The sequence below is a fragment of the Numenius arquata genome, chromosome 15 (genome assembly GCF_964106895.1).
Source record: "Numenius arquata chromosome 15, bNumArq3.hap1.1, whole genome shotgun sequence".
In the NCBI taxonomy this organism is placed as follows: domain Eukaryota; kingdom Metazoa; phylum Chordata; class Aves; order Charadriiformes; family Scolopacidae; genus Numenius; species Numenius arquata.
This window is the reverse complement of record NC_133590.1, coordinates 9,027,410-9,054,751: the sequence shown is the minus strand read 5'-3', so window position 1 is coordinate 9,054,751 and position 27,342 is coordinate 9,027,410. Positions and strand designations below refer to the sequence as shown.

General features: G+C 36.3%; 1 protein-coding gene across 1 annotated transcript in view; it reads right to left on the bottom strand.

The window, feature by feature from the left end:
• The window catches only part of ATRNL1 (attractin like 1), a 509,295-nt gene that overhangs the window by 465,225 nt on the left and 16,728 nt on the right, over nt 1-27,342 (bottom strand). Inside the window, exon 2 of the mRNA XM_074158859.1 lies at nt 1,501-1,584. Within this exon, the coding sequence (XP_074014960.1) occupies nt 1,501-1,584 (84 nt within the window). The remainder of the gene's footprint in view (nt 1-1,500; nt 1,585-27,342) is intronic.

Sequence of the window (27,342 nt, the reverse complement as noted above, 5' to 3'; positions counted from 1 at the left end):
CAGGACCCCGAATTTAGAGCAATTAAAATATCCCATTTTAATATACGAGCTTTACTTTACTCATATGACAAAGTTAGCAGACTCTTAAATACATTCCATGCAGCATACTGATTATTTTATTTCTTTTCTTTTCTATTTTCTCCCTCTACTGACAGGCTTGAGTGCAGTTTGTCAGTTTGGAAAACACATGGGGTTCTTTGTGAGAAATTATTTCAAGAGAGCTCTTTGTTAATTTTTTAAGAGTATTTTATACATATCTGACTTGGTTCTGTGTTGACATTTTGCACTATGTTACTGGGTTGCATTACTCCTCTACATACTGTGCAGCATATTGTTTCCTCCAGCTACCCACTCTACCATCTCCTGCAAAGGGGAGGAACAGAGCGAAGAACAACTTCAAAGCAGAGTTTGCACACAGTCCTGAGGCGTGTTTCCACTTCAGCTTAGTGGAGCGCAGTGCAAATATTCCTTGGTTAACATGAGAGGGCTAGGTATGTCAGAAAGATACTCAGCTATAGCCTAGTCGCCTAGATACCGAAGCCTCTACTTAAATGATTTTGCAATCTACCCATAACTTCGTTGCGGTTGTGTTTAAATTACTATCTGCATATGAGCAGACCAAAATTAGATCAGATAAATCATTACTGAACTGCAGCGACAGAGCAGACATCTAAAGTAACTGAGATTATGACAATATGGAAATACAGAAGGGGGTAGTTTTCTTCGAGAACATTAGAAGAACTCAGACCTAGCTACATTCTTCAGCAAAATCCTGACCCATAGCCTGGGGGATAAAAATCCCACTGATATTTAATAAATTTGTGCCTTCAACAGTTAGCCATACTCTCACGTATGTCTCGTTATTTCTTTGTCCATGTCTGGGTGTTTCTGTGCTCCATAAACTGAAAAATTAGCAACAGACATCTAAATTGTATGAACTGTGGACACAATATGATTTTAGAATTAAGTACATGAGGAAAACTAGAATGCAAGAGAAAATATTTATAGAAGCACTAACTTTTGAGCAGCATGTAACTAAATAATTAGCATTATGCAGGAAGCGTTCTGTACTTGAAGCCATTCCTGATTTGTCACAGATATGAATTAATAAGATAAACAAGTGAGATAATGAGATAAATAAGATTCTGTAACCACATTTGGAACTTATGTAAAGGTACTCAAATAGGCAAGAAATTTATCATAGAGTTTTGAAAGCTTGCAGCACTGGCGAAATTCCAATGTCAGCCTAACTTTTGCCAGCAATTTGAATGGGAATGGAATCTGGCCAACTCTGAGAAATCCTGAAAATCCTACTTCAATGTTTTTATTTTTTTAAAGTCTTTTTAACATTTAACCAAAAACAAAACAAACAAACAAGAAAAACCCCAAAACTGTTTATATTACATCCAGATGCAGTTTCTACTTGAGAAGTTCTGTAGTTCTCTAGAGTACACAGTACAAAACTGTCAGAAAATTTAAGCTATGAAAATAAATACTTACTATCCTTCAATTAACCATGTACATTTAGTTTTATATTTATAATTTATTGGTCCATCTGTTAAATATCCAGAAGGTTCTGTTAACCTACAAGAGAAAAAACAGTGCTGTAACAACAGAGACAACACAACACACATCATGAACACATCAACAGATTCTTTCTGGATGGAAAGAAAATTGGGAGTGGGGGAAAGAGTCAAGTCTCTCTTCATATTTATTGTCACACCATTTTTGCTCATAAGAACTAAAATTTTGATTATTCTATATCAGTGGTTTGCTTTCCTCCCCTAGGCAATCACAAGACTCCTATATTTTCTAGTTCAGTAGGAAGCAAATACTACATGTAATTCAAATTATCCTTCACACAATACCAATTAAAAGGGGTTTTTGGAGTATTTTGGTTTGTTTGCTTATTTCTTTCACCATTGCCTTATATCTCACTTCTGAAATTAGACCACAGCAGCAGTGGGGAAAACTGTTCTAGATCAAAAGAAATTAAGGCATAAATTATAAATTTAAACAAGCATATCCGCCAGCCTGTCCTGCTCTTATTCCTGGTCAGTGATGAGACACGGGAAAGCACAACACTGGAATACGCAGAAACTAAATAAAATGCTTATGAATAGCTACAAAAGGTCGAGTGGATACCCCGGAGAGAATTTCATTGCCTACAGATAGTCCCCACAGCGTTACACCACCTTCAGTGACTTGCAGCTCAGGGACATTCTCAGCCAGAGGTTGGTGCCTCTGTGTTGGTTTTGGGTTAACGTTTCTCCTAGGGGTTTGCCCATGTAAACTCCTGTAAACTTGCAGCATCTAGGACATCCAGCAGGAATGATTTCTACACATATACGAAGAGACACCTCAACTGGTTTTGACCTGAGCCTACCTCTTGGCGCTTTTACCTGCCGTCCTTCGGTCTGGCATTGGATGACATGATGAACAACAGTACCCTGTTCACATGCTTTGTCCTACTTAAAATGTAACAGTCTGTGGTGTTTCCCCACCCTTCTCTCCAATGTCCCTTTTCCAACCTGAGAAATCCTCACTCGCTGCCTTTAACACATCTTTTCTATTCTCCTGTACCCTTTCTGAGATGCAACACAGAGATCAGCATATCGTATTCAAGATGCAAGTGAACCATGAATCTGTACAGCAGCAAAATAATTATTTCCACTTTGTTCTCTATTCTCATCTTAACATTTTATTTGCTCTTTCAACAACTACTATGCTGACATTTTAAACACAACTAGCTGTTACGACTTTTTTTGAGTGATAATAGATAATTCTGAGATTCATTACATATAGGAATTCATTTAATGTAGAAATAGAACCTTTTACTTCACATTAATCTATAAAGAGTGATAAAATAGCAGATGAAATTCAATAATCTATTAACATAAAAGCTTTTTGAAAGAGCTTAGTATCTTCAGCACACTAACTTCACTGATTTACCCCATTTTCTGCATCCTTTATGATTACGTTCTATAGTTCAGTCTTTAACATACATCTCTAGGGGCCTTACTCCACTGGGAAAACTGACCATCCTACTCTTTAAAACATTACAACAATGATAACAAATATAAATACATACTCAGAAAGGCTCGTTTCTTTCACTATAGTATGGAAAGTTAATTGTTACGATTAAGTACCACTGAATAAGAAAAGCAAAGTTTGTTTCAGGTTTTTTTAAATAAATCAATAGACTAGATCTAAGTCCAGAGGCAATGCTGAACAAGTTGACCAAGTCACAGCTAAATTTTCTCACAGGGAATCTAGCTGAAGAGGAGTTCAGTATCTGCTATCCTACTGTATTTGAAGCTGTACACACCAATTTTAAAAATCTTCACTACCACATCTACTGCAATTTATTTATGTTTGAACTCATACAAATACTAATTGCATACTTATCAAGAGAGGTCTGTTATTCCAAACAAAACTATAAACATGTGGAAAGGAAATAGAAACAAGGGAGCAAGAAAAGAGAATTTATGAGACAAGGTCTACGCAAACTCTTAAGTTTTTAACCAAGTTCCTTCACCTGTCCTGTAAGAACCAGCGTCAGTTTGTTAGGCACATTGTAAGCCACTCTGTTCTAAACACTGGTGGTTTGAATGAAGATCTTTACCTACCCTTTCCTTTTGATGAAATGAGACAAAGCTCTTTAATATGGGGAGCTGCCCAAATAATTATACTTCAAAACATTTTCAAGGCATAAAGGCAGTATCAGTGACTTATGTTTTTGAAGAAAAAGAAGAAAAGCAGACAAACAGCTGGTAACATGAGCAACAGAGTGGGAGGAAAAAAAAATAAAAACAACAAAGCACGTTACACTTCAGTCAGCTGACAGCTGAGAGAAAATATCCCTAACAAAACCCAATACATTGAGCTGGGCTCAACACCGCAGCACAGCACTCCCCAAAAGCAATGGTTCCTGGTAAATGCTATACAAACTCTGGTGTAGCTCATGAGCAGAGCAATGACTGATGAGAGGGACAGCAGGTAACTCCCCTTCCTCCCTTGCTGCTCTGGAGATGGCACAGTGATGGCCACAGGAAAGGCTAACCATGCTCCTGCCAGGGGCTCTCCTGTGAATCACTGCCTGGCCACAGAAAACTTCTGCTTGAAGCAAGAGACACATGCAGTTTAAGTTTACAATATTTCTTTTTGTTGAGAAATACCAACTTTACCTAAAAGTACACTTTCATGTTTATATACATGAGAAATAGGGTTTTTCAGGGTTATTTCTGGCTTCTTTATATATTAATTACATTGTCTGGACAATGCTGAACCTAGTATCACTTCGCGGTCTAAACTGCACATCACTGGTTTTGAAGTCAAGCTAATATTGATGCTTGGTCCCTAGCAGAACCTTAGTAAAGCTGATTACAGGAGCAGATCCCATGTTTGAGTGTGTGCTAGATTGAAGACATTGCTAGTTTGGAAAAAAAGGTGTAAAAAAAAGGTATAAAAAGCATAAAATTTGAATCAAAATAATTTTAGTGTTGTCATACGGTTTATATACAGATGTAAAGTCTTACATAGCCACAGAACATTTATTTTGCTGCAAGAAATGTGAAATATTCTAAGTATTCATTTGCAGTCACGACCATTGCCTTCTTAATAGCTGTATAATGCAATGGAGGTGACTTACAAGAGTTGTTTTTATTAGATCAGTCCTTTGGCACTAGTAAAGTGCAAACAATTTCCCTTTTCACCTACGCTGATAATTTTTTGATAAAGTTTCTTTTGAAAGAGTAGATAGCCTTTGAAGCAGCTACTGCACTCTGGTGAAAAAAGTAAAGAATAAATAAGAGCATGACAGTGCTTTGTAATAATGGTTGTGGAAAATGGTAAGATAAAGGGGCTGTTCTATTTTAAATAAATACATAGCAAGACAGAGGGGTATTACTTTAAATTTCTTGAGTCACACCAAGAACTTTTCTGTATCACTTTTCTTTCCAAACCTTTCCATACATTATCAATTCCAAATCCCAAACGTGACACATAAATAAGCACTACTACTTCCAGGTAACCTCTTACCAAATCAAGGGCAGTATTATCTATCTTGTAACACCAGGTATTCGTGAACACAGTTTTGCTCTGCAACTAACGGTGATCCTGTAAAATAATCAAAATCCAGACGAGCCAACATGACTACACACTCTTTAGTGGCAGAAGTGAAATAGCCAGAACGATGCCTACACACTGCACCCCACTCCCGGCTCATTGCTGAGAAAGCTTTAGGGCCGAGGGGACACCCAGAACAATTTGTGTGGCCTTCTTAAGCACCACCGCTTTATCACACACCTAAACTCCAGCTTTCTGAACAGAATGCACAGGGAGCAGCTGATGTTGTATACTGTCATTTTAAATTGCACACCAGCTTTCATAAACACAGCAGTATTTTTTCAGTCGGCAGGGTTATAATCAAAGCCTATAAAGAATTACAGACTCATGCCAAGAGTATATTTCCCTTCTCTGTATCCTGTAAAACAGATCTACCAAATTATAGAAAGAAATCAGGATGCTGCACAGTGGAGCTAAAGACATTCAGAAGCATCAGTGACAGATGAGTCACTCCCCAAGCTAATCCATCAGTAATAGCTTACGTGAAAGCTACATGGCACTATAGGTTGCTTCATCCAGCAGACAGACATATACCAGATATGCAAGGGCTAAAAAGCTGAAGTCAACATAGGGCAACCAAACCATGCAACAAACGGATATCTAAATTCCCCTGGAATATTACCACTGTTATAAAATAATGGCAGATATAACTGAGTTTGAATTTACAGGGGTAACATTTATATTTACCACTACAGAGACTTTAAATCAAGGCTGATGCAATTCAAGAGAAGAGAAAAGTATGTTCTAGTTCAGTCAGAAATTATTGGTCCAAAATGAAGGAGTAGTCAGATGAAATCTATGGCCTGCAATACATAAGACGTCAGAGCAGGTTATTAAAATGGCCCTTCCTGGCTGTAATATTTATAGATCTGTGAAAAATGCAGTCATGTCATCTCCTGTAATCTTCCTGTAAAAGAATAGTATCATCAAATCTTTCAGAAAGGGGAACAAATTTAAACCAGAGAAGTCACTGGGTATTTTCTGCCATCAGTAGAACATGAAGATCCACAAAACTGCTGGTAGATGGACAGACATGTCTGATGTATAACACAGATGCATTAAGAGAAACAAAGCATAACGCACATTCATAACATTATAAATATTCACTGTTAAATAAAAGAAGGGGTTATGAAGAGATTAATTTCTCTCTATATTTGTTAGTGGCACATTTCTATTCAAAATTTTATGAAAAGTCGGATTACTTCGTAATTCCTACTTCAGATCTATCTGAATATAAGAAAAAGAGTATATTTTACTATATGGATTGATCTCAGTATCAGTATTTGTGTCAGTCAAGGACTGTTCTCTCCATTGTTGCAAAATTTTGTTCCATCTCCTTTTCATCTTTTATGATTTTTTTTTAATGTTTTATTAAAAAAAATACAAATCAATAACTGTGCTTCAAAGCACAAAGCAGGGTCAATCTTTCCAGTTCGAGATCTTGTGCGTAACCTTTACAGCAGGGAAAGAGGCTCTTCACGGATCCCAGATGAGATCAGCTGAGTATGTTAAGAAGGAAGGAAAAAAAAAAATTTGGACTACCTTACAGAACAAAAAAGAATCAGTGAGCACTATGATAGAAAGAAATACAGAAGAGATGAAGAGGCCATTTCTCATGCCAAAATATTAAAAGAGAAACTAAGAAGGCTTTTTAATACTGTTTTCAGAGGAAGATCTGAAAAACATGTTCTGAAAAACCCACAAAACCAGATTTTTATTTTCCAGGCAAAAAGTATTGATCGGCACCTGATAAAAATCCTAAGAACTTGCATTTGATTTTCCTGATTTTCACATTTATTATAGAACCTTGCAATTGGTTAATTTTTTTTTTCACAACATATATTAGAATATACTGAACATACTGCAGTTCTAATTTTTCTTCAGTGACTAATCAAGAGGAATAAATATTTAATACATTAAGAAAATATTTGCATATGCCAATCACACTCCTATATTTGTTACATACTGCTTTGCATTACTAGAAGAATTTATATTTAGAAACTGTAAGGCCATTCCCAACAACTTTTCACATGGCAATTAATCAAAGGGATGCTCTTAAATAGGCCCCACTTTATACATTGAAAAAGCAAGTTTCTTTTGTAAAAGGTCCCTACTGCTTAAGTCAAGTATTCAGTTCTAACCTCTAACGTATTTTAAACAAAACCAGGCTCCAAAACAATGAAAAAATCCCAGAAATTAAGACTACACTACAACATTTTTTTCCCCATAAGAATATATTCTGTATTTCAAGAAGCTTAACACTTCTGTGGGTCACAAATCTATTTTTTTCTTGAGTGTTTAGTTTCTGGGGTTTGGGGAATTTTTTGTTTGTTTGTTTTTTTAATAAAGTTAGCAGAAATATAACCTTTGATTGGTGAAAAATGTCAATTTAAGGTTTAACGCCAACAGATGTTTTGTTTCCTCATTTACTGTTTCTGAAAAAGGCTCTTATTCTATAGTCCCAAAAACTACTAAAAGATTACTGCATAGATGTAATTGTTCCTTTCAAAGTACAAACTTACATGGCATCTTACTTAAGCAATGTATTTTCACTTCCATAAAATTTTCAAAAAATCTGTTCCCTTCCTTAGGCTGCATAATACATGAATTCACAGAACATACACCATGACGGGTCATTTAGAATAGGACAACTGAATGTGTGACTGTGAGACTTAAAGGCAATCTACAAAGTGACTAGAAAGAAGCAAATGTGGGCACAGCTTTATGAAGACTTGGTAGACAAACCAGATGCAGAAAATAAAAGTAATATAGTAACATTAAAGGCAATCCCAATATTTATTCTACTATAAATTAAAATTACTGTGGAACTGCTGTATGAAACTACCTAGGGGTTTTCTTCTACCTCCTCACAGTGTTAGGTGGCACTTGACTTTTTTGCCCCACTAAAAATTGCCATTCATTTACAACACACCCTAACGCCTATCCCAAGGTAGGATCAACCATACTGAAATCTTTCTTCACAGTTATTTGTCTAATCTGTTCTTAATCATTCCAATGACAGAAGTCTACAATCTTCTTAGGCAATCTATTTTAGTACTGACTTATTATTAGAAAGTTTTTCTAAATGTCTAATTTAATTTTTTTTCTTACTTAAACATACTACTTCCTGTCCTACTCAGAGTGGACCTGGAAAGCAGGTTAATTCCCTTCCTCTTTCTGCTTACCTTTTACAAACATCTGCCTTCAGGGTTTTCTCCTCTGAATTAAGCAATTTAATCTAGCGTTCATCATGCATCATTTTCTAGACATGCCTCCTCTAGGACTTCTTCAATTCATCTACATCTCAAAATGATACTTACCACTCCAGCTGTGGTCTGACCAGCATAGCAACCAGAGAAGAATTATTTAACGTCCTTAATATAGCTAGTTCTCCTGAATGAAAGTAGCAGAATAACTGCCTCTATACGTGTTGATTTATGCACAACCTGGAATTCTCGGTGACTGCAAACTTACCCCACAGAAGGAACTAAATGGTATTACTCTATTTCATCTTACCGGGGTTTAATTATGCCTACTGAAGTGTAGAAATTCTAATCCAATTCCATCAGTACAACTTTTTTCAGGCTGTGTTGTATAGGATCAATGCAGGTTGCATGATCTGGAACTTGCTATATGGAAAGTTTCATTTATAATCAATTTCTTGGTAGGAAAATCTATTTTTGTTTTTGTGGTAAGCATTCACTTAAAAGATGGTAGCTCCTGGCCATGCTGCATAGCGAGAAATCCTACTCAAAAATCAATGGACTCCACAAGAAAAGAAGAAATTCTATCTTAAAGTTCTTTTAAAAACTACTATATTTTCCACAACAGCCGGTTTTCTATTACTCAACTATGTCAAGTTTTTTAATTATTACTCATATTCATTATTTATTTACCTTATGAAGCGCTAACATAAAGTACTAACAAAAATTAAAACTCAAGTGCACATATGTAGAAGGTTACCATCATGACAGTTGCGTTAGTTTTGTATACAATAATGTAAGTCATTCAACCAATTACAACATGGTGCCATTTTTTGCATTGGTTAAAACCGGGCAGTTGCAGATATCAGCATTATGAATTAAGAGGTGCAAACACACAAGCTTTTCCTCTTCCTCATGGCTCTAATATTAAGTCCGAGGAAAAACCTTGACATGCACACAGAAAAGAGCTTTCTACTTTTTCTGCACGTAGAGGAATTTTCCTACTAGTTTCCAGCAACAACATGTGTCAAAATGCTCTATTTTAAGTTTTTTCTGACCAATTAATAAAAGAATTTTGGATGAACACAGGCCAAGAGACAAGGTGAAGGAACAGGCACGCTAATCTCTCTCACTGCACACAATTAGAATATTTTCATTTAACAGCTTGATACTTAAATGGAAGAAATAACCCTACTGAAAGCACAGCTTCATAGCATGGGTCCCGAAAAAGTCAGGATGGCTTCTATCTTCAGATTGTTCTTCAGAGCACATATATATATTCTTTAAAATATGCGAGTATAAGCTATAACTATCTAAAAAAGCAACCTAAATGCTGATTGCATTGAATCTAAACAAAGAAATGAATCATTTTCTCTACTGGTATCGATTATTTACATATTTTTATAGCTATGTAAATGAATAACAGAACTTCTCCAAAAAGGGAGCTCAAATCAAAAAAAAAAAAAAAAAAAATTTAGAAAGACAGCAAAGCCTAAGAAAATCTGGTCTGCCAAAACACTAATACAGTATGGGAAAATAGCAGAGTGCAGCCAGCATGATGAACACTTTAGGAAGCTGACCGAAGAGAGGCAGCAAGGAAAAATAGATCAGCGCTCAGGAATCTGTCATTAAATACATTATTACCCTTCAGTGGATTCTTAGCTTTTTTGAATAGTGACATTCACATAATGTAACAAGAAAACCACACATGAAGATTTTTAACAAATTACAAATTGGAATATCTTCAAAAAAACAGCTCCTTACCTATAGCTCTCACTGTGCCACTATTCCTCCTCTAACAAATATAGTATATATCCATCAAGAAACTTTTTTTTTTTTTAATACCACTTCAAAAGCACCTGATTCTTTACCTGTGAGATCAACAAAAGCAGATTGTCAGAGATTACAGCTTTATTGTTTAACACAGGTACCCAAGTACACACATGTTACTGAAAAAGTGTTGACCTGTTTCCCGAGGTTTAACCTGAAGTCAGAAAATACTTTCGAATGCAAACCTTTCCATTTGGGGGAGAGAGAGAAGAACCATTATGCTATATTTTAAGAAAGCCAAACTACTAAATACTGTATCACCCCCAATCATTTAGAAGTTATTAACAACTAAACAAGTTTTTATGCTATCTAGTTTTACACAGAAGGATTTACATGTAATATTTATGGAGAGTTTCTATGAAGTTGCGTGGAGTTGAGTCAATCTACAGAGTTCACCAGTGAACTGCATACTTTCTACAGAACTGCTACACCAATTAACAGTTCAAATCTTGCCAATATTTTCCAGGTGGCAGTGGTCCTCTTCATCTCAACTAGGAAATCAGTGACTTTTAAAAGATACTGCAAACAGCACAATATCCTCCACTGACCTGGAAACAAACTTCAAGAAATGTAGCTTCATCTCTCTTATCTGGATTAATACACACATTTGGTATTTCCTATTTTGGTATCACAGTTAGACAAAATCATACGAGACAGACATCTACTCTTTAGAAATGCCCAGGCCAGTTCATAGATGTCATCCAAAATTCTGCCTATAAATAGACCTGCCACTATGCTTAAAATTAAGAATTGATGGAAAATCAAGTTGGCATTTGATACAAACACAAGACATCATATATTTCCCTGTATCACTATCTCATTTAATTATGGCTGCAAATGCTAGTTTAGATATAAAATCCAAAAGGTTAAAAAAGCTGTAGCTGTATAAAAATAATTCCTGTTTTGACTTAGAGGCAGACCATCTACCTGATTCACGGACCGAACTTCTTGCACTCACGGTTTCGTGTCAGGGTCACCCATTTTCTCAGAAAAAGAATAAGATTTGAAATATTCAAAATTCTGACTATTCCTTCTTGATTCAGAAGAACATTAACAGCAGTCCCAAAGTTTTCTCATATCCATCCAGATAGCTACCATTAAAAGCAAACAGTAATTGCAAAAGAATCAGCCAGGAAGTAAGGAGACATCTCATTCCTTTAACATTTTACAGTGTTCATTTCTGCCAAGAGTTTTTATTATTGCCAAATGTTGCCAAGATAATGAAGAAATAAATAAGCACAAAAAAAAAAAATAATCCAAAACACACACTCCACCAGACTGAAAGTCCTATTACTTACTTTTTTCCTACCACATTAATATTTTTATTATTTCATTTAGAAAAGCTTTGTACCTGAATAGATTATGTTACTTTAGCATTACCCAGAAATAACACATTATCCTTATGTTATCTCCAGTGTTAATAAAAAAAGTCATAGCTTAGATTTAATTGCTAGAGCTCTTTCCTCTAGGCTTTATTTTCTACAAGGCAGCCCTCCATTTTCTAAAGTAACATGGTTAAGTGTATTTTCTAACTTTACATTATTTTGTTAACATCTTTGACTTCATCTCTGCTGCCTAAAACAGATTTCAATCCAAGTAGGTTCTATGTTAAAGTAAGACTGTCTACAGGTTTTGATTTAATCACAAGATTAACATGAATGAAGGATAAAAGTTACTTTGAATTTTTATGTATTTGTACATACTTTAAATACATGTACGTATGTATTTTATATATTGAGCCATAAATATGTATTTTATAAGTCTTCTATAATTAACCAAACTTGCTACATTATCTTAAAATGTGGGGCACAAAGCATATAGACAATGCAGACTGAGGTACTTGGCAAAAAGGTAATGTACTGTGCCAATTTTTCACTGTACTTCACTATAAATCTCATTTTCATTTGTGACCTACTTCAGGGTTTTACCTTAAGCTTCCTGAGGTAACAGCCAAACGCTCTAAATTCAGGGTGTCACCTATTCCTAAATTTCCCATCGCTTATTTAAGACAAGTTTCTAATAAACACCTGTGCTCAACAAGAAGCAGCGATTTCCACCTTTCAGTCATTTAGATTGATTAACACCTAACCATCAAATTCTATGTTTGTTAAAGACAGTTCTTCTGGCAGGAAACTACCTCCTACCGTAACGCTGCAAACACCAGCTCCCACTAGCTATAGTAACTCTGAAATTATCCAAATGCAGTAAACTTCGACATACACATCCTGCAAAGAAAAATCCAAACAAAGACATCAAGTATCTCTTCGCACCCCTAAAACTACACTAACAGAAGTTTGTTTCATTTTATATTATGATTTATTTGGTTTTCAACACTTTTTTTTAATTCAGCATCCTCATTCTGTTTTTTTTTTATTTTTATATATATATAATCAGCAACTCCTTCCTCTCTTCCACCTCCTATCAGCACACATGCTGCTTCACAAGAGGTTCTCAAGCCCTGAACAGTACAGTATCAGTACAAATGTTGAGATTAGAAGAGATAATAGTTCTTTTAAAAACTTAAATGATTAATAAATTCAAAGGGCTTGGTGCTGACTAGGTTTCATGTACTGTCTTTTAGATAATTATACAGATAATCACTTTCTGACTTCTTTGGCTGTAGCGATTATCCGGACATTACACGTTTGCCTTAAATACAAAGCACACCCCTCTTTTTTTGTAAAGAAATGGAATAATGGCATTCGTGTCTCTGGGGTATTACAAGGTATTCCTGTTTGGGGATATGAAAGATTCTTACTAGTAATAAAAAAGCATCACTTTAGAACACATCGTTTGTGGCAGGTGTCATTTCACTCATATTTTCTGCTTGATTTTTTAATTCATGGGTAAGTCATATATATCACTGTTAGCAACTTCCAATACTTCCTCTAGAAGGGGATTAAGAGATATCAGAAAGGAGAGACTGAAATTTTGAGTCCTAACTATTCTGTGAAACTGCCAGTTTCACAGAATCAAGTATTTCACACACTGATAGAGGGGCTTGGGTCTGGTTTTTTTGGTTTGTTGGGATGAGCTTTTTGGAGTTTTGGGGTTTCTTGGCAGGGAAGGATAACTTTAGCCTGTAATTTGTTCTTTATTTAAATTCAAAAATCTCTAGAATTAAGGAAATACTGATGTCAAGTTTAAAATTACAAACAAAACTTGTTAGCACTTTTAGCTTTGAGCTCTCAACTGAAATGAAACACCAAGAACAATTTGCAGATAGTGGCGAGAAATATTAGAAGACAGAGGCACACACAGAACTCTGTTACATCCATCAGTTATTGAGCAAAATACAACTTCCCATTCACTGAACCATTAATGAAAGACCTGCTAATGCAGTGATTTTTGTATCTCCAAAGATGGTGTTGTGAAGTCATGACAACTTCAAAACTATACATGTCTTCGACCCGTCTGAAATAAGTCTTATTAGTCTGTATTACATACATTCAGAGAAATTTTGTTTGGGTTCTGGGAGAAGGTATTACTGTTATTTCTACTGTCCACAGAAACACAAAAGAATACAAGACAAAAATTAATCATACTATTTAAGTGAGAAAAGCTTCATTTTTCCAGTATTTTCTGTAACCTCACTTTTTTTTTTTCCATAGATACATTTTTAAAGCTTTACACAACCAGGAAAATGAACAGGTTGCATCCTGTAAATTGACCCATGCATGAGCATTCCTGTAGCTCTAGTGAGAAAACTCAACTGAGACTGCACAGTTTATTCTATTCACAGAGTCCTATACAGGCCTTGGATTTAAATGAGGCACCATATTAGTATAATTATGAAAGATATAAATCTGAAGTTTTTCAATGTAATGCTCCATGGGTTTATTCACCACACAGGCATTGAACAAAAAAACTTTTAGAATTTCTTTCTGCTAAGCAGAAAAATTACAACAGAAAACTCGGTCCCTTCATATCCTCTCTTGATAAGGACACTGCCAATTCAGTGAACACAAACATAAAAGTTTCTGCTAAGATTTCCAAAACCCTTCTGCTCTAGCTTGCCAAGGCACTCATTGGTATCAGCCAGTTGCTCAAAAGACATATCTAGAGCTAGGAACAGGGAAAGAGGACATAAGGGAAGGTGTCACAGGGGCTGCTGCCCCCAGTCTGCCATGAAAGGTGAGTACAGGTCAGGGGGACGTTGCTTGGAATGGCCCACTTTCCCTTTAACAGAGGACAACAGCAGGTTACGCACCTTCAGGACCAGAGCTCTTATGAGCCTGTTTATGCTCTCCTTACAGGGATATAGCACGGCATGTGGGACACACAGCCAACCTGTCTTGTCGTATCAGTGAGAGGATATAGAAAGTGTAGGACCATCTTTCATGAGCAGAAATTCTTAAGACTGCTCCTAGGAAAACAGGCTGCACCCGCTTCCCTCTTGGAGACTGACGATTTAACTTCTGCGATGAAAAGCTCTCAGAGCTGCCACTGATCTTTTCTCACTCGGTTCAAGCACCAAGTAGAATAGATTAGAAAGAAGGACCCACTCTTCATCAAGACAGTATAAACAGAAACTATACCTGTCCACAGAGAAGAGCTGCTGCTACACAGCGTAGTGCCCGAAAGCCAGCAGGAATCAACAGAGCCATACATCGAAGTGTAAAGCCAGTAAACTAGGCTGTTAGAAACAAGTAGAGGAAAAGGAGCGAGAAGGCAAGCAATCACTCTGAAATAGGGTCAGAAAAAAGCAGTGACCCTAAGGCTTAGAGAAGAAGTGATGATTCAGGCAGCAAAACGCACTAGAGCAAAGAATTGCTTCAGCACAGGTGAATGGTTAAGGAGAACACTGCCCCTTCCCGGATTGCATGAATTACACGCCAAAGGAGAAGTACCAGCAGCACACTCCCCATGGGTCACGCTGTGCAAGGAGCTTCCCCAACTCTCAGCAACTGTAGACACAGAATTATTCAAAAGAGATACTTTTGTTATTTAATATACCAACTTACAAACACAACATCAAGTATGCCTTTCAGCATTTAACTGCTTAAACTGTCATTGTTTCTTGCAATGTATCAAACCAGAAATCTAGATTGCCCTGGTCACCTCACCCACAAGCACAGAGTACATTTCCTCGTGTTGATGAAATTTCTACAAAAAGGCCTTCGAAAGGTACATCAAAAAGATGTTAACTATTGCTTTATTTGGTTGGCTTAAACACAATCACAGAATCTTCATGGTTGGAAGGGACCTTTGAGATCGAGTCCAACCATACACACACAAAAAAAAAACCAAACCCACAAACAAACACACCCAACCCAACAATCTCAGGCACTAGAGCATGCCCTGAAGTGCCATGTCTACACATTTCTTAAACACCTCCAGGGACGGTGACTCCATCACCTCCCTGGGCAGGCCATTCCAGTGACTGACAACCCTCTCAGTAAAGTAATTCTTCCTAATATCTAATCTAAACCTCTCCTGCCGCAACTTCAGACCATTTCCTCTGGTCCTGCTGTTATTCACCTGGGAGAAGAGGCCAACACCCACCTCTCTACAACCTCCTTTCAGGTAGTTGTAGAGGGCAATGAGGTCTCCCCTCAGCCTCCTCTTCTCCAAACTAAACTTGCCCAGTTCCCTCAGCCTCTCCTCATATGACTTGTTCTCTAGACCCCAACAAAATTGGAATACATAGCAAATTCAGAAAGAAGTGCATTGGTTTGCGTAAAGATGAGACAGACATCTGAAAAGAAAGTATTTCGCTGAAGGAAGTTTATTATTGCAGCAAAGATGACAACTGAAACCAATCCTGTTTAAATAAAATCGACCTTCCTTGCCTACGTGACCTTACCTGCTCTACTAGATGGTTTCCTGAGTACCTTTCCAACCCACTATTCTAAACAACACGAATGCACTGACATAAGCAGTACCTTCTATGTCATGTATAATTCAATTACAATAAACATTTTGTTTGGTTGGTTTTTATTAGGAGTAAAGATAATTGTAAAGATAATTTATTTTTAAGTGATTTAGATGCTTGGTATTGCTTTTCAGAAAGTTTCACTACAGGTAAAAACAAGTGAGCAGATATGACAAACTAACAAAACCAATTCTCCTTCTAAATCCTAGAAAGCCACACAAATTACAATAAATGTTCTTCATTCTTATTGCACAAAAGAAAACTCATCAAGTATTCCTTGAAAGGTTCTGTGTTATGAACATGGTCTGAGAGCAGTATTCATCCAGAATTTCAAACTGGTTTAGAATCCAGATCAAAAGATAAACAGAACAATAAAAGCACATCTTAATATCACTGTTATTCAGTTCTCAGTTTGTGGACTAGAATTGGCATCTGTGCTACTATCTCAAATAACTCAAGACTCTAAAGGTGGTATTGATCAGCTAACGTTGATGCAAAACTGATTCAATGTTTATCAATACAAAATTTTCTAATAATTCCAAGGATTAATTCACAGAAGTTTAATAGCTTAATACCAGCAACAAGTCAGAGGAAAGGAAACCTAAGTTTCCTTAAACTTTCAGTTGACTTTAAACCTTCTCAGTTCTTTTGCAATATATAACACAACAGGGACTTCTTTCAATATGCAACTGTTTCCAAGCCACGTTACCAAACCAAGACAGGTGCAAGTGGAGTTAGGGACAACAGAACATCCAATGCTGTTTGAGGGGAAAAAAGCTACATCAGCTCAGCCCACAGCTGAACCTCAATTTCTGACAGTTTCTGGTTATTGCTACTTGTTTCTTAGATCTGATCTAGCATAAGCATCTATTCAGCAATGCTTACAAACAGCAGAAGAGATTAAGAGCTAGAGGGGAGGGAGAAGGGGAAGAGGTTGTAGGGCAGAAAGGCTAAAAGGAGAACTATATCCCAGTATATTCTCCTCTACAAAATATATCAAAACTGTTTTCAGGATATACTTCTGGATGCATTTCTAAACATGCACCGCACAGTCAGAAAAAGCATTTTTTTGGCCTTTGATTAGTCACCAGGTGCTCTTAAATCATTAATCTGAGCTTCAGTCACTCCTGACCTCAACTCTGAGGACAGCACTGTGCACAGGACTGTTAGTAGGTCATTAAACTGGAGCGTATTATAGTCACAGGGAAACTCAAACTAAATCTAACTTGTTTTTCAGTAAGGAAGCTGAAGGGTTATCATCAGCCTAAAAAGAGCCGGAGGGCTTGTTGAGTCATACCAAAATAAGGTTTTATTCAAAACTGCAAAAAAAAAACCAAACCCAAAACCTAAAGCACGTTTCTATGTATGCATACTCTTTAACAAAAACAAAAAATAGCCACAGAAAATTCCAAAGAGATGAAAATTACTTCAAGAATAGACATATTTTACAGCTTCTCAAAATACACAATTAGGAAGCTGATACCCCATTCATTGCCTTAAGAGACAAAAATTTAAGACTTGGGATTCAAAAATATAGCTATTTTGATAAACAACTTATTTAGGGGAAGAACTGAAAGAGGAAAAAAAAAGTGGTAATCAAAATATGTGGTAGCTTAGTTCCAGTGACTATATAAATTAAGGCAAACAAAGTATATTGAGTAAATAAATCATACACTTGTGGAAAGAGTTTTATTTTGATCTGTGAATTTGCTCACTTTTCTCCACTGCTCATAAAAACCATACCTGAGTTATACTTTAACACCCCAAAATAGGTGCCAGATACAGACCAGGCTGTATAAAACACTGCCAACCAGCAGAGGTGGAACAAGGCACGATCTTCTACAGAGGTTATTTCGCTCCACGTCTGCATCCCACCGAAGGAAAAATGAAGCAGAGCCTTTCTTCCCTTGAATTCTCTATCCAGGACGGAACCCAGACAGGAGCTGTAATGTGAATGCACTGACCCGATCTGTGCCACCACGGCACAGGCTGCACCCCCCATCAAGTAGCACTCAACTACCCTGGGGAGTCTGGCATCAGATCCAGAGTGACAGTAGATGAGGTTCATCTCCACACCAAGGGAGACACTCTAGTTCAGTCTGATTTTGTCTCATTTTCTCCCCCTCAAATAACTATCTTAAGGAAATAGCTACTTTTTAAACACCAAGTCTAAAAGTTATCTGTGTATACAAGATTGAGATGGCTTCTTCAGCCTGGATTCTGGGAATTGCCAGCCTAATGTCAGCTTTTAGTTAGAAAATAAGCTAAATCTTTGCTTACAAAGTCACTGGGAACACAAGTTTTTAATCCCTTTACATTTTAAAATGCTTTTTCTTGAATCAGCCTAAGGATCCGAGTGCTTCGATTCATAAACGTTCTTAGGCTGCAAATCCATTTACTAAAGATAGGATTATACAGCACATGTATATCATCTTATATGGGATACTTTTAGGGAATTTAAACTGACAAGGCTGCTTTAAAAAGCCTTCTGTTGGTAAGTGAGCTTTATGGAAGTATTTACTCATATTTCTCGAATTTCAATACATACCCTGTACTATCTCAAAAACTCACAGAGATCTAAAAATTTTACTAAGCTTGAAAATAGACCCTGTCCTTGTCTCAGGTACTTTGGTATGAATCTGCAAGAGTTACTTGTTGTTACAAAGAGGATGCAAATGCTGTATTGTTGTTTCAATCATATGCTAATGATCAAAAAAAAAAAAAATCATTCACAGCAGAATGTATCCACTCCTCACATAATAAAATCTCACTTTAGAATCGTATTTAGGCTAAGATCACTGTATGTCACCTCTGGCACGGGTTTACAGGGATACAAGACTGGGTCTTACGGGCAAGACAGGGCAAAGCCCAGCTTCAGGAATCTGTTGGAAGGCTCTCGACGCTTTTGAGCTCTAGTTCTGAACATTCTTCTCATTAGCATTTCTACCACTCATTAGAGAAAAGTGGTATAAACACATAAGAAACTTTGCACATTCCAAAAGAAAGAGGGATCCTTTAGATAGCAACTGAGAAAACTGGAGGAAGATAAGCCGAATTACTTGGCTCTTAAGCAGGTGGCTAAATTGCAAATAAGGATATTTAAGACAGAAAACATCGATCTTCAGAAGTAGACTTAAGCTACTAAGCAGACGATATATATAACTGGGGAGGGGGAAAACATTTTTATTAAGCTTTCAGAGTCGTCATGTATTTGTAAAGATTAGTAGATCCCCATATTCTTCCTTTACTTTGCACGCTATACACAGCCAGTCAGGTCTGGGCTACTCACCTGTAAGTGCCTGGATTTCCTCAACTCCACACTGCAGCTCAGTCTGCATAAAAGACTGATACATTTGCTGTATACGCTAGATAAGGTAACAGCCCAAATGAGGTCAGTAACATCTGCCTGCTTCAAAATAGGAAAGAACCCCCTTTAGTAATGCTCTTCATACATTGACATAAGTGAATACAAGGGATATATGAATAAGTCATGAGGAAGCTCTGAGTAACCACCTGCTATTCCATCAGAAAATAGGGTGGCTACACATTGTTAGGTCACAGGTTACCTTGCATAAATGTCTGCATAAAAAGAATTTAACAGCCATCCCTGATGATGGACGAGATCAGAATGTAGAGCCAGTCCTCTTCCATACATTGATTTTAAAATAGAAGTTATACATGAATTCCAAGTCTGCCACATTCATGTATTAGAATTTTGGAAAGACCTTTAAATGCTCAGCACTGATGTGCGTATTTTTTCTGTGAAAAATATCATAATTGGTTAGCACAGCTCTTGAAGGCTTTCTTTTTTTAAAAAAAAAAAAAAGTACCTGAAAAACTAATTTTTCCTATGTCTACTTGCAGATTTTTGACTCTTGAACTGTGGATTGGTTCATAAGAGCTTAATAAGACAATAAAAAACTAAGTTTTTTACCTTAAAGGTGTGAGATTTGGAGTAATTTACAGGTAAAACAATATAGCAAGACTCTGTCTTAACGTCATCTGAGAGATTTGCAGGAAATGCTAAGTATACTAGTGAATTTTTGGACATTTAGAGTTCTAGACACTTTTAAAATTGTTTGACTGCTTCAGTAGATGAATGGACATGATTACTTAAAGAAATAAAACAAGCTGAGTTGGAAGAACATATTTTGAAATCAGCAGCAAGAGACAGTTTGCAGACAAGCAATCAAGTGGAGAATGACGGCTAAGAAAGGATGAAGAGTAGTTGTTTGAATGATTTTTGTAAGGCTTGGTAAGAAAAATAATTCAACAAGACACTGACGAAGCAATAACGGTAGTTGAGAGTCTCAAGTCAAGAGAGACCTTTACCATGAAAGTCAAGAGAAAAACAAATTTCAAGGAAATCACACCATCAGCAGTGAAGGCACAAGATTTAAAAAAAAAAAAAAAAAAAAAAAACACAAACACACACAAAAACCACCCCACCCTGAAGGAGATTTCTTTTCAAACAGCAACACTGTCAAAGACAAATGAAATTAAAAGTCAGATTAATAGACAATGGATGGCATAATTCAGGTCAACACTGAAAAGTTCCAGCTGTACCTATCACATAGACAGAGGCTAAAAAGTTCCCATCTATAAGATTTGCAGGGGTCAACATGCAAAAGACAGGATCTAGTACAGATTGATTCATCTAACCATACGTCTGCATAATCTTTGCTTTTCTCCTTTCAAAACCAGAGCCTTCCTAAAGAAGTATAAGGTTAAAATAATTATAAAATTAACTTCACCATAAAATAAGGTTACAGAGATCTACAAGTATTACCTGTTTGGAGCTGGGTTTATACGTGGATTATGTCACAGATGACTTAGAGGCAGCAAGCTTTGCAAGAGCTGCTGATTCCAGCTTAATATGGCAATATCTAACAAGGATAGTGTGCAATCTCTGTACACCACTGGTATTGCAAACAGGGATTTCTGCATGGGAATTATGTTGCAAAGGGGAAAAAAAACATCATTTAATCAGGCAAATGGGCCCCCTAAGGATACAGAAAGGGAAGTCACTCTAATTAAAGCAAAAAGGTACAGTCAGCCTAGCCCTCTCATCTCAGGACAAAGATGGGCATTCCTGCTAATATTTCACTAAATTCATCGTGATGGGTTACTTGATCAAATCAGAGTTTTGACGAGAATAAATCCAGATGTTTTCAGATAGCTCTCTATTCAAAAATATGTCAAGGCTCAAAATTTTAAATTCCCAGTGGATGCTCAGCTGTGGTACCATTTCCCTGGCTCATTTATGTATTCAACAGAACTGGTCAACTTTCACATGAATAGCATAATATCTTAGTCTTCTCTGTATACCTTGGGTTTCCCGCCCCCCGCCCTTAAAAATGAGGTAAAAATATCAGGATGACCAACATCTTAGGACTCACGATAACATCGCTAGTGAGCCAAACATACAGAAGTCACCATCATCCAGAAAGCTGCCTGCTACGCACTGCTCTAAATTACACACAATTTACTCAATCTTATAAATGAGTAAAAACCAAAAAACCAACCACACCACACACACCCACAAAACCCAGAAGATTTACAGTGTTTATACTGGGTTTATCTGCTATGTCTGCCAACTTTTTCTAGTTAGAATTTCTAGAATTTTAAATTCCATTTAAAATTCCTTTAATCCACCGATCTTAGTGTCACAGTTAATGAGCACGTAAAATACATCAACAGCGAATTTTTAAAACTCTCCAAAGCTGATTTATTTTCTTCTTACAAGTGTAGGTGGAAGGTTCCTTCTGCAGTAATAAGCTGTATCTCTTTGCTTTTGACAAGAAATAAAGATTGAAATTTAAACCATCAGAAAGGCACAAAAGAAGTGATGTTAGTCTATATTTCAGATGTACCCTGACATAAAAAACTTCCATTTTCTTTGGATTACAGAGCAGATTGCTTTGTTGGGGTTTTTTTAATGATTTGTGAGTAAACACAAAAGCACCTGTCTTGAGAAACTGTACAGTTTACCATCGAAAACTGAGGTGTGGGTACATTATGCAAGTTTGGTGGGGTTTTTTGATTCATACATTTTCAGGAGAGGGATGTTCATGAAAATTAGGTAATTGTGAGCAGTACTGTTGGATACACAGACACTTTAATACCTTCTCCTGTATCAACATTATTGATGCTTAGGGAGGGATTTGGTAAAAATCATAATTCATTAGAAATCTCTCCTCCACCACACAATTCCAAGACAAATACTTATTTTGACAATGTATCAACCAGAGATACTAGATCAGATGTAACAGGTGTGTAAGTACTTGACAGTAGGGCCATTACTGGAGTGTATAACAGCACCAAAGCTTTTCATATTCGACAAATTGTGTAATTACTTTTTAAATACCAAGCATAACTAATTAGCACTTTTTAATCCAGTATGTATGATCTTTACATCTGAGATATTTCCATTTAAATTTTCCATCAGCGACTACTTTTCTAGTGCAGGGAAAAAGAACAGAGAAGATGGAAGAGAGTTATATACATGCATGATGTACCAGTATCAATTTGAGTATCCATACGGAGGTAATAGAAAAGCCGAAGCAGCTGTACATACTCATTAGCACTCCAGCTGTAATCTGAGATGAAGATTAGTCAAATACACTGATTAAATTGTTACCTTTAATAACTAGGCAAGCACAGAAATAATTCATCTTTACAAACTGCTTTGCAAAACACATGCCATGGGATCATAAACCTGTTATAAGTAGACATTATTTCTTTGTTATTGCCAGTTAGAACTTGCTCTCCGAGTGACTGCTAGTGTTTGTTCACTTCGTAGCATCTTACGAAGAATTTCATAGTTCCATTTACACAATTAATAATTAAGAAAATTGATAGAAAGCAAATAGGGAAGCAACACAGAATGTGTATATTTCTAGTAGTATTCAGCGCAATTAATTTCCCATTCTAAATAATTAAAATTTATGGAGCAATGGAGATGAGCCTTGTACAATTTAGCTTACAGCCAACATGAAAATTGCTTTATGAGGTGGAAATTCAAGTCAGAATTAAAATACTGCCCAAATTCTAAGTGAGGTTAAAACTCTCATATCTAATGAAGAACTCTAAACAAGCTGAATTACTTAAGATCTAATTATATCTTAAAAGATAAACTGGCATGCTGTGATTATAACCCGTAACTTTGTCAGCACTACCTCCTGTTCTAATTCCACTTCTTTTTTTCTTAAGGAATGCATATATGACAAGGCAATCAACCATAAAACCAAAACATCTGAGCTTTAATGTGTAGCACTAATAATCCTAGAAGAACCGATTCTTGTCCAAACTTTAAAAAATAATGTTCTCAGCTAAGAAAAGTTTGTTGAATCATGTGTTTGTATGAATACATATATATATGAATGATTGAAAACTTCTAAACTTGTCAAACAGTTGGCAAAAACATCAGTAAACACGAGGCAACAGAAATTAAAGATGATACAAACCAAAATAAATGTTTGACAGTTTTCACTCAGGATGATGATGTAACGTATTATCTTGCAAAACAAGACAGCTCATAGAAATAAGTGTGTAGAATTGGATAATATCACAATTTTAGTAGTAACAAAATTCAAAGAACTTACTGTCCTACCAGAGACAAGTATCTCTATATGAGAACACTGGGAAACAAAAGACCCAAGACATTAACTTGTAAGTTAAGCAGTAGGCACTTTATTAAATATATTAAATTATACCATTTGTCATATTCTAGCAAATATTGTACCTAAATTTAATGCAAAAAGGGAAGGAATTGCTCAGAATTAATAGAACCTATTAGTCTTATTATTCTATATTCATAGTTTAATCTAAAAATATGGATGTGAGGGGAAAGTAGAATAAAATGCATCATAAATTTATTAACACCACCCACTTTATCTTTGATAAAGCAACTATAAAGAAAATTGCCATTATAAGAAGACTCAATAATAAGATGTGCAATTAGTTAAACTGGAGACGAAGTTAATGTAAGAATCATAATGCAAGTAACAAGCTGGACAGAAATGGGACCAACAGGTTGCCCATAAGAAAAAAAATTCAGCCCATGTGGGGATTAACATTGGACGGTGGAAGTAGACAAAAGCTGATCTTAAAAAGAGACTTAAAAACAATGGCACAACGCTGCTAGTGCAATTTATTGACGGCATGAACTTGGTCATACTGTTAGATGTGAATATACCCCATGTAAAGAGCTAGGCGATGTTGATACTTGACTAACAGAAAAGAGATTAAATTCAATAATTTAGTCTGTAAAATCATGCACTCAGAATTGAGGTGAGTAATTTTAACAATTCCACTGGAGAAGAAAGAAGATTATTAAAACAGCAGCAGAATGACTATATGCCACCAATGGGATACAGCCAGAAAAAAAAAAGAGAAATGATCCTACAGTGTGGGATTTCCAGAGATCAGGCAGTGATCCAGATGTGGGATTTCCAGAAGCAGTCAGGCAGAAATAGTATCATGGGCCAGGAGAAAGGCAAAGCCATATCCAGGAAACAGAACAGGAAAGATTAAACTGGCACATGAACAGAGAATGCTATTTGAGTGACTGGAAGAAATAAGAGCCTAGTAAGAAGACACTTGCTTATCCAGCATAATGAAGTCCAAGGTACAACACTCTGTACGTACAAAGCGGACAAAAGGAAAAGCAAATGGAGAGAGACCAGTTCTTTTGGCCACGTGATGATATGCACACCAAAATAGTCACGTATAACGGAGATTGCATGAACAAATTTATAGGAACTGTCTGAATTCAGAGAGTCAGCATATTTAATTACACAATATGGCCATTTCACTCTGTAGAGTTTGGGACTATGGCTGAGTTTATTAAAGACTCTTTTATCTCAATCATATATACAAAGTCATTAAGGCATGCTTTTAAAAGTATCTGCTCAAATTTCAAATTTTTCTGCTAGAGTTGTTTGCAGGGTTTTGGGGTGGTTTGTTTTGTTTTTTTTTAAATATACAACATCCCCTCCACATAAAATGTCCCTGAGTATGGTGAACTATATGTTTGCCACATATAAGTAGCCCATGCTTTATTTTACTGCAATAATGAAAAAAAAAAAAAGAAGCATTATGTTATGTTTTCACAGAGGTTTTAAGTCCTTGCAAGCAATCGATGCCTTTGGCCATAAAATAGTGTACAAATCCTGTAAGGGTGAAAGAACAGAGGAAAAAAAAAAAAAGAGAGATGAAACCTTTGCAGAGATGTCAACAACCAGCAGTTTCAGTCCCTCTGGCTGGTAACACCAGACAGAAACATGGAGGGAGAGGAAGAAGAGAGTATCTTGTAGACTGAAGTAGGTTAAAAGCAGTATTCAAACCTAAATTGCAACTCAGAATGCTTAGCCTTGCTGTCCAGTCCTGAAGACAGCTATTCTTAACAGCCACCTCTTTTTCTTCACATTGCAGCTTGTGAACTCTTTAACAGTTACACTTCCAGGCATTCATAAAAGGACTTAATTGGTTGTGTGAAGTTGGATGTCATGCCTCCCCTGATATATGAATCTACCTAACTCCTCCAAGATCTTGATAGGCAGTCTGGGAACACAGCTTACAGAAATACAGTGGCAGTGATTTCATTTTAAAATATGAGCATATAAGAAGTTGAAGCTCTTCCTCCTCCCCAGTCTCATTCAGCAGCGCAATTAGAGGCACTAACCCCAGATAAGGGAAGGTCTGCAGCACCTGCATAGCTGCTTCAAGTCACAGAACCAACAGCATGGAATTTGGACTTTCATGTGGACTCTAGAAAATTCTATTTTCAAGTATGTTTGTATATACATACATAGATACATAAGCAGATACATACACTCACACATATATGCAGATCTGTTATAGAAATATTTAGCTGTTATATGCAAGACTTCACCTTTAAACTCATACAAATCCCTGCTGCTTTACAGACAAGCCTTTTTAATTAATCCCAACTTGCCCGCCTTCTTAATTAATCCCAACTTACCAGAATGTTGAGAAGGCAGGCGAGTCATTAGAAAAACCAAAGCACTTGAAAAGGAAAAAAAAAAGACTACTATATTTCAGAAACTAGGCATCATCAAGAAGCTTCATGTAAAAAGAAAAATTCACAAGTTGAGGCAAAAGCACGTAGCAATTTTAAAAGCTTATATTTAAATACCAGAAAATTACAATACTCTACAAATGGCAACTATAAATTAACATACCAGGAGGACCAAAAAATTTCCATTGCAATAGAAATTGCAAATAGCAATTATTACTGTAAGGCCCAATAATGTCCAAGGAAAGCTGAACCATAATAGAAATAACAAAGAAACCTCAACATCTATATTCACTCAAATTTGACAGCTCTAATATTCAATTGTCAGTCACAATGTTGGTCACATTTTTATGTTTTGGTAAATTAAAACTCCCTGCTGCCCTGTTCCCTCCTCCATAAGGCTCAATTACCTCTTTACCCCATTATTTGGGGTTGTAACTTTTTAGCAGTTTCAGACAACTGCAATGCTCATCTAGAGAAGAAAATAAATTTAAAAATAGAAAGTAACAGAGCTATGACAACTGCAGAATTATAAATTAAATATATGCTTTACAAATCTGACTTATTTTCTCCTATTAATAATTTAAGTCACTAATTTTATCTTAAACTTGCAATTGTAGGTCAGTCATTACTTAAACATATCATTTTGGTGAAATAACTGTGCACTGGTGGTGAAAGACCACCATCAGTGAGGTGGTGGTTCACCCTTGTAAACTTGCATCCAGAGTGAGCATGGTCCAGTATCACTGAACTCCCTTCAAAAAAAAAAAAAAAACCCACAGAAAGAAAGAAAAAGAAATCCAAGACACAAAACACATACTTGTAGCTCCAGGATTAGAGATTAGAAACAATCCAATTATTATTGTCAGTCTCCTAAATTGTGAGGAACTGAAATTAAAATAGAGCGGGGCTGCATAGCTTCTTTTCCTCCCATTTAGTAGATAATTGAGGTGAGGAGTCCTTATAAGAGATTCACAAGTGGCTGATAGAAATCTAAAGTGATAAACAAAGCAAAGAATTTTATTTCAGCACTTATAGACACTGGACGAGCCAGTTCAAAAGGAAACAAAACTGCAATAGTTGAGACCAGTCATGACAAAGTACAGGTGAAGTCTTAGCTATGCTATGAAGAGTGCTATGAAGTCTTCTGCCATTTAGACATTTTTTTCCTTTATATGTAAATTGTCATTTACAATTATTATTTAAGTGAAAGGAAATACAAAATAACTGTTGGGTTCTGCATTTCATAAGTACTGCATTGCTTGTAT